This window comes from Eretmochelys imbricata, chromosome 2 (assembly GCF_965152235.1).
Source record: "Eretmochelys imbricata isolate rEreImb1 chromosome 2, rEreImb1.hap1, whole genome shotgun sequence".
NCBI lineage: Eukaryota > Metazoa > Chordata > Testudines > Cheloniidae > Eretmochelys > Eretmochelys imbricata.
The window spans coordinates 24,624,144-24,636,272 of NC_135573.1; the positions used below are offsets into that span (position 1 = coordinate 24,624,144).

The 12,129-nt window shown below is 38.6% G+C and overlaps 1 protein-coding gene across 1 annotated transcript in view; it reads right to left on the reverse strand.

Annotated features, from left to right (window-relative positions):
* Positions 1 to 12,129, reverse strand: part of COL14A1 (collagen type XIV alpha 1 chain) — a 167,747-nt gene that overhangs the window by 127,004 nt on the left and 28,614 nt on the right. The window contains exons 5-6 of the mRNA XM_077808839.1: positions 3,548 to 3,703; positions 130 to 249 (exon numbers count right to left, since the gene is read on the reverse strand). Of these exons, the coding sequence (XP_077664965.1) occupies positions 130 to 249; positions 3,548 to 3,703 (276 nt within the window). The remainder of the gene's footprint in view (positions 1 to 129; positions 250 to 3,547; positions 3,704 to 12,129) is intronic.

The window sequence follows — 12,129 nt, forward strand, 5'->3', positions numbered from 1 at the left end:
GCTCTTAGGCAAACTTCAAAAATAAACAGCACATTCACCTTTAAGAAACAGAACAAACCCCAATACTCTAAGCCAATGCAGCATGGCATATTTTGGAGCATGTGGCTAATGCAAAAATACATACTGTACCTGTTAATGTATTCCCTCCCTTATATGGCAGATTACGGACTGCATCCAAAACAGCATCCTTTGTGCTAAAGGCATTCAGATGCCATTCAATTCGGGGATCCCCACTGTACTGAGCAAGACCTAGTGAACCAGAAATAAATACATTGCATGAGATTCATTTTTTCAAGTATATACACACTAGGCTATCAGTAGTTTGCTACCATAACAGGGCTCTTTTGAACTCTTTAATCTAAAGAAGAATTTATTACTCCCTAAATTGTTCTGGATGCCAACTCCACTATGTATTTTCTAGGTTTTTCTTTCAAGTGCTAAGGAATTTAAGTAAAAGGTAATGTGCATTTTTTTTCAGGCTTTAGTAAGATTCCAAGAACACATTTCATGAAAGAGAACAATTTTATTAAATGCCTCTTTGAACAGGCTAAAATGTAAGTAGCAAAACAGATATGATATATTGTTCAAATCAGTTTTAAACATGATAGAAACCGTCTGTTGGCACTTTCTTCATTTAAAAATTCCACTGTAAGGGCCTGATCTAATGCCAATTGAAGTCAATATGAGTCTTTCTGTTGATTTCAAAAGGCACTAGCTTAGAACCTGAGATGAATATATAGCTATATGTCATCTCAGGAAGAGATGCAGAGATAAAATTTCTAGACACAATAAATGACTGCTTCTTGGAGCAGCTTGTCCTGGAACTCAGAAGGGGAGAGTTAATTCTTGATTTAGTCCTAAGGAGAGCACAGGATCTCATCCAGGAAGCAAATATAGCTGAACCAATCAGTCATAATGACCATAATGTAATTAAATTTAACATCCTTGTAGGGGCAAAAGTAGCATTTAACTTCAAAAATGGGAACTACACAAAAGCGAGGAAGCTAGTTAAATGGAAATGAAAAGGAACAGTTGGAAAGAAGAAATGCTTGCAGACTGCGGGAGCCTACTCACAAACACCATAGTAGAGGTTCAAATTAAATGTATACCCCAAATAAAAAAAACAAACAGCAAGAGGACCAAAAAATGCCATCTTCAGTAACAGGCAAAAAGGCATCCTTTAAAAATTGGAAGTCAAATCCTACTGAGGAAAATAGAAAGGAACATAAACTCTGGCAAGTCAAGTGTAAAAATATAATAGAGTATGTCAAGAAAAAAATTGAAGAGCAACTAGCTAAAGACACAAAAACTAAAACAGCAAAAAAAAAATTAAGCACATCAGAATCAGGAAGCCTCACAAACTATCAGTGGGGTCACTGGCTGCTTGAGGTTCTAAAGGAGACTCAAAGAAGACAAGGCCATTATGGAGTATCTAAATGAATTCTTTGCATTGGTCTTCACTGAGGAGGATGTGGGGAAGATCCCCACACCCAAGCCATTATTTTTAGGTGACTAATCCGAGGAACTGTCCCAGATTGAGGTGTCAATAGAGAAGGTTTTGGAACAAATTGATAAACAGTATTAAGTCACCAGGGCCAGATGTACCTTGAGAGTTCTGGAGAGTTCTGAAGGAACTCAAATATGAAATTGAAGAACTAACAACTACAGGATGTAACCTATTACTTAAATCAACCTATGAATGAAATGACTAGAGGGTAACTAATGTAATGCCAATTTTAAAAAATGCTCCAGGGGGCAATCCTGGCAATTACAAGGCAGTAAGCCTAACTTCAGTACCAGGCAAATTGCTTGAAACTATAGTAAGGCACAGAATTATTAGATTCATATGTGATATGGTTGGGGAAAAGTCAACACAGCTTTTGTAAAGGGAAATCATGCCTCACCAATCTATTAGAATGTTATGAGGGGGTCAACAAATGTGGACAAAAGTGATCCAGTCGATACAGTGTACTTGGACTTTCAAACAGCCTTTAGCAATGTTCCTCACCAGGGGCTTTTAAGCTAACTAAGCTGTCATGGGATAATAGGGAAAGTCCTCTTCTGGATCAGTCGCAGATAGGAATCAGAGGGTATGAATAAATGGTCAGTTTTCACAGTGGAGAGAGGCAAATAGCAGGGTCCTCACAGGATATGTATTAGAGCCTGTGCTGTTCAACATATTCATAAATAATCTAGAAAAAGAGGGGAACAGTGTGGTGGCAAAATTTGCAGAAAGTACAAAATTACTCAAAATTGTAGTCAGCTTTGTACTTAACTAAGACATACAAAGGGATCTCACAAAACTAGATGACTTGTCCCCCTCCCAGTCATCTAGTTTTGTGAGATCGGTTAGTATGTCTTTACAGATGACAAATGAAATTCAATGTTGGTAAATGCAAAGTAATGCACATTGGAAAAAAATAATCCCATTTATACATACAAAAATATGGTTTCTAAATTAGCTGTTACCACTCAAAAAAAGAGATCTTGGAATCATCATGGATAGTTCTCTGAAAACATCTACTCAATGTGCAGCAGCAATCAAAAGAACAGATACTCAGAATGGGATATAAGACAGAAAATATCATAATGCCATGGTACATATAAATCCATGGTACACCCACATCTTGAATATTGCATACAGTTCTGGTTGCCTCATCTCAAAAAAGATGTATTAGAATTGGAAAAGGGTACAGAGAAGGGTAATAAAAATTATTAGTGGTCTGGAACACTTCCATATGAAGACAGATTATAAAAACTGGGAGTGCTCAATTTAGAAAAAGAGACAAAATATGGTAGAAGTATGTAAAAATCATGAATGGTATGAAGAAAAAAAAATTTTGTTTCCCCTCCGCATAAGATCACACTGGGTGTCATCCAATGACATTAATAGGCATCAGGTTTAAAACAAGCATAAAGAAGCACTTCTTCACAAAACGCACAGTCAGCTTGTGGAACTTGTTGCCAGGGGATGTTGTGAAGGACAAAACTATAATTAGATAAGTTAATTGAGGATAGGTCCATCAATGGCTATTAGCCAAGATGGTCAGGGATGCAACTCTGTGCTCCTGATGTTCCTAAACCTCCAACTGCCAGAAGCTGGGACTAGACAAAAGGGGATGGATCATGCAAAATTGCTGTTCTGTTCATTCCTGCTGAAGCATCTGGCAGCGGTCACTGTCAGAAGACAGGATACTGGGCTACATAGACCATTGGTCTAACCTCGCATGGCCATTTTTATGTTCTTATGAATATCACAGTTCATTATGAGAAATATCTTGTGTACAACGATCGGATCCAAATTTACAAGCTTTTCATTCATGTTACTCCCATTGATTTAAATGGAAATTCCGTGTGTACAGTGCTTTCAGGATCAGGTACTAATATTTTTATTCATGACAAATAAAGAGGATGATGTACGTTGTACAGCTATGTAGGGATTAAGTTCATTAATCACTACCTTGGAAATCAAAGGTTTATTGTTGTTTTCTTTTTTGTTTGTTTTAATTCAACTGTGAATTTACATAATTTTCTTTAGAAACCTTACCTATTCTTGTTTTCTCAGAACCCACATTGAAGGCACCAACCAGATTTTCCAGGAAAAGCCGGACAAGTCTGAAGTTGTATCTGCCAATACTCCATGAGCCATCTATCAGGATCACAATGTCTGCAATTGCTGGAGTTTTACATGTAAACTGACTTTCTGTAAATCATAAAATGGAAAATAAATTTAATCACAATGATACTGGAGCAATTAAAAGTTTCCGGGATTTTTCCTTTTAAGTTTAATACTCAAGAGACAATATAGTCTTTTACAGACCATAAAAATGATGGTGAGCTAAGGTATTAAAAATAAATACATTAATAAGATATTATCAATATGTTCTAGACTCTTATTTGGTTGTGTAAAATTAATTTTAGAAAAAGTATTGATTACTTAAAAACACAGTGAAGACAAAAGCATAAACTGCTATATTGGTAGACTAGCATCAAATGGCAGCTCATGTTTACATTTTAATTCCTGGGGATATATGCACTCGGCTTCTAGAATGCAATAGACCATAGATTTTGTTTTAATTTACAGTGAAAGGCTCTGTCAGCAGAGAAAGGCTCAAGCACAGAGGAGGAAGTGGGGATGCTGCTGGAGCTTTTCACTAGAGATACTACACGTGTAGCTACCCAAGCACCCTGTACTCTACATGCCACCATGAGTGTAGACATAGCCATTGATAAAAGAACCTGTGTCTTTGCACTTGGGAGAGAGGCTAGGTAGACAGAAAGATGAGTGTTCACTTGGCTTGATAGACAATAAGCTCTGATTTGCATCACCTGTTTCCCCAGGAGCCGCAAGCTGAACTTGAGATCACAAAGAGTATTCAAACATCAGAATGAGTAGTGCAGAAAGAGATATGAGTGGAGAGGGATGCAAATTGCTCAAGTGCTGAGAAAAGGATAGAGTTGTTAAAATGAGGGATTAATAAGAGAGGAGACTCAGTGAGAGAAGACGGGGTGCACATATTGGCCCTCTCAAATGCTCATACAACACTGAATGGGATTACAGACCATGTGGTCAGCAGCTTAAAACAACACTAACACCGTAACATTAATGTCACTAGAATGATTATCTTAAATAGAAATACAATCTGATGTGCAGAAGGACTAAGAGCAGTAGCCACAGTCACAAACTTTTTTAACTGGACAGAATTAGTCAAGTTCTTTCTTTCAAATTTGATATAACCACAGTGGATGGCAAACCCAGCCCATAAAGAAAAGGAGTACTTGTGGCACCTTAGAGACTAAGGTGCCACAAGTACTCCTTTTCTTTTTGCGAATACAGACTAACACAGCTGCTACTCTGAAACCAGTCCATAAAGTTAACGTTAATTCACTAGAAGTATTTTATAAGGATTAGGGTGTTTTTCCTACATACAGTTAGCAGTGTAGAATGAGTTATGAACACGTGGAAAAATTCCACTTGTGAAAGTGCCAAAACAAAGCCTTTACCTCAGATTTTTACAGTACAAGACAACAGTATTTGAATTGGCAACATATTTTAGTGTATAAACACTAGAAAAACATTAAGTAAGTATCAAGAATGTGAGCATATTGGAAAAGTGAGCATAAATTGGAAGATAACTTCAAACAAAGCTCCCAATCCTTCTGACATTGAAATCAATGGCAAAGTTTCCATTGACTTCTGTGGGATTAGGATTTGATTTTTCATTACTGAACTGCAGCTGATATCTGCCACAGCATGCTCTAAACATACATATGTTTGCCCAGTTATGTTTCCTGTTGATCAATTTGCATGCCTTACCTTGTCACTAAAATGAGGGTCAGCTTTACCATCCTTACATTGCATAGTACATTATGCTCCATTAGTTTCAACAGGACTATTGGCAGAGTAAAATGCTACTCAAACCAAGTGAGGATGGAAGAACTGGTCCCTGGGTTTGCATCCAAGTAGTTACACTGCAGCACAGATGTGACTTTTCAGTGTGATCCACGGAGGTTTATCCATACCACACAATTAGGATAATAGGATTTGTGTGGCTAAAGTCCCTTTCACCACTTTTAAAACTTAGGGTATTAATGGTTTCAGAATCAACCTATTTCTCACTTCTTACACATGAACAAGTTTTTTAATGATGCCTTTTCAATCCTGTAGTTATTACTTTGCCAAACAAACAAACAAACAAACAAAACCCAACCCTTTAATTGGAGTAGGTAATTTCATTTACAGCAGCAAAAGAGGTAAAGAAAACAAAAAACACATTCTTTCAATATTTTATTTCCATATAATCAGACCAGTGTAAATAGCTGTATCAAAATAATCATTTGTGATTTGATCCAAGATTGTATTGAAATGCCACAGAATGTGAGAATATAGTTCACTCTTCATAGCTGGGATGCACTTGTGGAAATCTTTTCTGCATAAAACATTTAGCTTTTGTTACTTCTGTACACCCACTATTTGTTTATGTTTTCTCCAGTTCAACTTAATAGAAATTGTAGAAACTTCCCTAAAATGGAATAAACAATAGTGAGACATTAAAAGCAGTCTTTACAATTTGACAGGAATACAAACTCAACATCATCCTACTTACAGTGTTATTGTGAAAGATCGTGAGATCAAATACATTTATTCTTCCCTCTAACCAAAACACAAGATTTAGTCTTTCTAAACAAAAAAAAATTTCCCTGATTTTTAAGCCAAACTCATGATTTGGGGGATGGGGGCTCTGGCTCATGACTTTTGAATACTTGGGGGTGTCAAGGTTGATATTTTCTGGGTCTTCATGGGCACAGGGGTAGAGAGAGAGGAAGAGGTTGCACATGGACATAAGCAACACCACATGGAAAGAGGCCGAATCTCAGAAAGAGTGGTCTAATTTGCACCTAGTTTCAGATGTAGTTTGCAGAATGACATGTGATGTTTTACCTCCCTGTGACTTGGCACTTTGCTCCGCATTTCAAGAGCCAAAACACATTGTTCTTTTTCTGCTAGGAGTTGGGGTTATAACTCTTTCTGAGGCTGCACTATGTCATTTCCTTTCTTATTCGCTGTCACAGTGGGAAAGTAGAATAATATATCAGGAAGAGGAGGGATGGAGAGTTTAAGCAGATGGCAGTGATTGTACAATATGAATGGAAAAACCAAGATAGCTTAGTTCATAGGGTAACAAAGTATGAAAGGAAAGAAATTTGATGACAGATGTGAATGAAATGTAAGATGAGAATAGAGCAAGGATGAAATATGGAATTCAGTCCAGCACAGTATGATTTTATAAATATATGTATGTATGTGTGTGTGTGTGCGTGCGTGTGTGTGAGAGAGACATGATGGACAAGGATCTATTAATTATTATTACAACACTATGATGTCAATATCTTTGCACTGAGATCAGAGTCTTATACACCACATATATTAAGGCAGGGACCAACCAGATGCATAAAACATGGCTGACCTTTCATTGAACCAAGTATAAACATTGCTTGAATTTGAAGGATTTAAATGTTGGAACATCATCATGTTGTGAGATCAGCCCAGCAAGCTCAGGAGCTCATCCCTGAACCACAGGCGAAAATGAGGCCAGCCCTTTCCCATGCATCTGTGTCTGTCCCAGAAAATTCTTTTAGTTCAAGTAGCGGAAAAACAAATTCTGTGGGCACTTGGTTTTGTTTCCCAAGTGCAAAGACACATCTTAATATCCAAACCACACACAATCAGCAAATTCAGTAATCCTTAAAAGGGAGAAAAAAAACAAAGGTTATTTCAGGGATAATGCTAAACTGGAAGTTTTTAATAAAAGTTACAGCCAGAAACCCAGAAACTTGATTAAATATATTTGGTGACTACTCTTCAGATCTGCAGCAGACAGTCAGCAATTCTTTTTAACCATCCTTCTTCAAAATCAAATGGTATTACAAAACAAACCAAATGTACTTTTAAAGCAATCAATAGATCTATTTAGTTTACAAAATATTTAGGATTCTTTCCTATATCCTAACAAGAATTACTGAATGTACATTTACTTGAGAGATGGGTTAAAATAACTGGTGTTTCCTGGTTGAATCGTAGCCCTACTGGCCATGTAGTATTCCCTGTGTGAAGTGCATGAAACTTGAGAAACTCTTTCACAGATTGCAGGGATAGTTCTATTTCTCTTCACTCTTTGGTACTGTATTTGAGTGTGCTGATGTTTTAAATGCAACAGCTGTTCTGAGGATTAACAAACAACTTTTCAACAAATCAGATTGTAAATTTTATTTATATGGATGCATTTACTCATCATTTCAGTACAACAAATATGCTACTATTTAAGAAACACATCTTAATCATGCTCTTCAGGGAATTAGACATGCCACTCAATTATAATTCAAGACTGTTGAGTGTCAGGTTCTCTCAAAACTGCCTCGAATGGTTACTCCCAGATATTAACACAAAACATTCTCACAAGGTTGATATGTCATTAAGCCACAGGAAGAGACATGGGCCATATTGTACCATAAATTTTTCAATGGAACTCAGTGGAGGATTGTGTTGAAAGAATCATGTCAGCATATGGTTCATGAGAAGGAAACGTTTTTTAAATACCAGTAAAGCACATCATTAGTCCCTTGATCACATTACATGATTTACTGTATATTATTTGCTAGAAAATATTTACGTGTTTAAACAAAATTTATGAGCATATATAATATATGCAGCCATATTTTCAGAATTATTAATTTTGGGTGCTATGAGGTTTGCGTGTCCAACTTACAAAACCTTGAGTGACATGCTGGCTCCACTGAAGTCAAAGAGAGTTTTGTTTTTGACTTCAATACGGTCAGGATTTCACTATGTGCGTCGGATCTGTAGAGATGCTGAAGTCAATGGGAGCATTGGATCAGCAACACTCCTGAAAATAAGGCATTAGGTGGCTCACATTGGTGTTTGCAAAGTACTTTGAGACCCTGACTGAAAGATGCCATGAGACTGACCTGGCAGTCTTTACTCCTATACTTCCACTGAATTCCAGAGAATGATACTAGACAGGTATGACCGTGCGTACCATGATTTTCACCCTTTTTATAAGACTGTGATAAATTTTGTACAAGGTGTGCCCTGTGAGGTATTGTTTGAAAAACCTCAGTCTGATGAACATTATTATTCTGATGAAATGTGTGTGGCAACACTGTCTGTACAGTTATAAGATTCTATTGTGTTACAGTCTTATAACGTGCTCCAAGTTTAAGGGCTTGTCTACACTGGCAATTTACAGCGCGGCACTTTCTCGCTCCGGGGTGTGAATAAACAGCCCCCGGAGAGGAGCAAGTTCCAGTGCTGTAAAGCGCCAGTGTAGACAGTGGCAGCTGTGCCCCCAGCCTTGGTAGCTGTGCCCTTCATGGAGGTGGGTTTTTTAGAGCCACCGCGACCAAACAAGCCACATGAAACCGCTGCCACTGCAGCGCTTTAGCACTGACAGTGTAGACTAGCCCTAAGAAAATCACGCCCCAGCCAGATTATCAAAGACAGCGATTGTGGAATCTCCATCTTTTCCGAGGTTTGTAAGAACAGGTTGGACAAAGAGCTGTCAGGGATGTTCTAGTTTTCCTTGGTCCTGCCCCAGCACAGGGGGCTGGACTTGATGACTTCTCAGTGTCCCTTCCAATCCTACATTTCTATGATTCTGTGAATCCATGTCACACAGCACCTGCCATATGCTACCTCTCTTTTCTTGTTACATTAAATATTTATATTACAGTAGTTCCAAAACGCCCCAACGGCGACTGGATCCTCATGGTAATAAGTATTGTGCAAACACAGAAAAGAGGTAATCCTTGTCCTGAAGGGGTTGCAATCCAAAAACATGCAAACTAAGCAGACGGGATGGGGATAGGGATAAGGATACAATGCACAAGTCAAAGGAATCTACCGAAGTCTTAGCACAGATTTTTTAGTTACATGGACTTAATTTTTGTTTTTTAAGTGGAGGAAGAAATGGGGAGGAGGGGATTATGAAAGAGGAACAGTCAAAATTTGTCGCTTACCTAGCCATGATCAGGGGTTCCTGGCTGAGCCTAACCATGGTTATCTCAGAAGGGGAGAAATACAGACTCTCCATTCGGCAGATTCCAAGCCAAAACTAGGGCTGTCGACTAATCGCAGTTAACTCACACAATTAACTCAAAAAAATTAATCGCGATTAATTGCAGTTTAATCGCACTGTTAAACAATAGAATACCAATTGAAATGTATTAAATATTTTAGATGTTTTTCTACATTTTCAAATATATTGTATTCTGTGTTGTAATTGAAATCAAAGTGTATATTATTTTATTACAAATATTTGCATGGCAAAAATGATAAACAAAAGAAATAGTATTTTTCAATTTACCTCATACAAGTATTGTAATGAAATCTCTTTATCATGAAAGTTTAACTTATAAATGTAGAATTATGTACAAAAAATAACTGTATTCATAAATAAAAGAAGGTAAAACTTTAGAGCCTGCAAGTCCACTCAGTCCTATTTCTTGTTCAGCCAGTCACTCAGACAAACAAGTTTGTTTACATTTGCAGGAGATAATGCTGCCCGCTTCTTGTTTACAATGTCACCTGAAAGTGAGAACAGATGATCGCATGGCACTGTTGTAGCCGGCATTGCAAGATATTCACGTGCCAGATGCACTAAAGATTCATATGTCCCTTCATCTTCAAGCACCATTCCAGGGGACATGCGTCCATGCTGATGATGGGTTCTGCTCAATAACAATCCAAAGCAGTGCAGACCGATGCACGTTCACTTTCGTCATCTGAGTCAGATGCCACCAGCAGAAGGTTGATTTTCTTTTTTGGTGGTTTGGGTTCTGTAGTTTCCGCATCTGCGTGTTGCTCTTTTAAAACTCCTGAAAGCATGCTCCACACCTCAGCCCTCTCAGATTTTGGAAGGCACTTCAGATTCTTAAACCTTGGGTTGAGTGCTGTAGCTATCTTTAGAAATCTCACATTGGTACCTTCTTTGCATTTTGTCAAATACAAGTGAAAGTGTTCTTAAAACAAACAATATGTGCTGGGTCATAATCCAAGACTGCTATAATATGAAATACATGGCAAAATGTAGCTAAAACAGAGCAGGAGACATACTATTCTCCTCCAAGGAGTTCAGTCAAAATTTAATTAATGCATTGTTTTTTTTAACAAGCATCATCAGCATGGAAGCATGTCCTCTGGAATGGTAGCTGAAGCATGAAGGGGCATATGAATGTTTAGCATAGCTGGCACATAAATACCTTTTGGCACTGGCTACAAAAGTGCCATGCAAATGCCTGTTCTCACTTTCAGGTGATATTGTAAATAAGTAGCCAGCAGCATTATCTCCTGTAAATGTAAACAAACTTGTTTGTCTTAGCGATTGGCTGAACAAGAAGTAGGACTGAATGAACTTGTAAAACTTTAGTGCCTATATTGTTTTGTTTTTGAGTGCAGTTATGTAATAAAAAAATCTACTTTGTAAATTGCACTTTCACAATAAAGAGATTGCATTATGGTACGTGTACGAGGTGAATTGAAAAATACTATTTCTTTTGTTTATAATTTTTACAGTGCAAGTATTTGTAATAAAAATAATAATATACAGTAAGCACTGTACACTTTGTATTCTGTGTTGTAATTTAAATCAATATATTTGAAAATGTAGAAAAACATCTAAAAATAGTTTAAAAATTTCAATTGGTATGCTATTGTAAGCAGTGTCAGGATGAGCTCCACCCTGACATCTGGTGGTGAGGTGTGGCAAGTTGTGGAAAAGAACTTCAGGGGCCGATCTCATTTGCATAGGCACACCCACCACGCCTAGAATGAGACCATAGCTGCCCAAATGGTCACTTTGGCTGCTGTGGGATCCCCAGTGTCTCTGTTATTGGGGCAGGAAGAATAAATTGTTATTACCCTGATTATGGGAACTGTGCTTGGAACTGTACGTGGCCTTTTGTTATGATGGAGGGATTCACCATCAACTAAGTAGCACTCACTAGGCAAGGGTCATGGGTTCCAAAATTGTGTGAATGGAGAGAGGCTGGGGACAAGTATTAATACTTGGTGGCATGGGCCCCTTGGTGAGGGCCTTACATGCTAATTGCACTTCCTCCTCTCTCCACTGTGGAATATCAGAGCTAATTTTGATTTCATTAGAAGTCTAGTTATAGGCTGCTGAGCTCACTTTGGGCTGACAGTGCACCAGCACTGGGGCTCCCCTACTACAAGCTGAATTCACCTAAGAGCTGAAATCACTGAGTGTTGTGTTAAGTAGTGGGGGAGCCTGAAGATATATTGTGGAGCAGTTTGCGGGACGGCTGGTGAAGCAGTTTGACGCGGAGCAGTGTGTGGATGGCAGGAGCTGCTTGTGGGCCGTGGAGCTGAGCGAAGGAGTTCGTGGGGCGGCTGGCGGAGCGGAGCGCAGCTGAGCGAAGGAGTTCGTGGGGCGGCTGGCGGAGCGGAGCGCAGCTGAGCGAAGGAGTTCGTGGGGCGGCTGGCGGAGCGGAGCGCAGCTGAGCGAAGGAGTTTGTGGGGCGGCTGGCGGAGCGGAGCGCCGCTATGGAGCTATGGGGCGGTCAGCTTCAGATCATGTAAGGTGCCTCTTA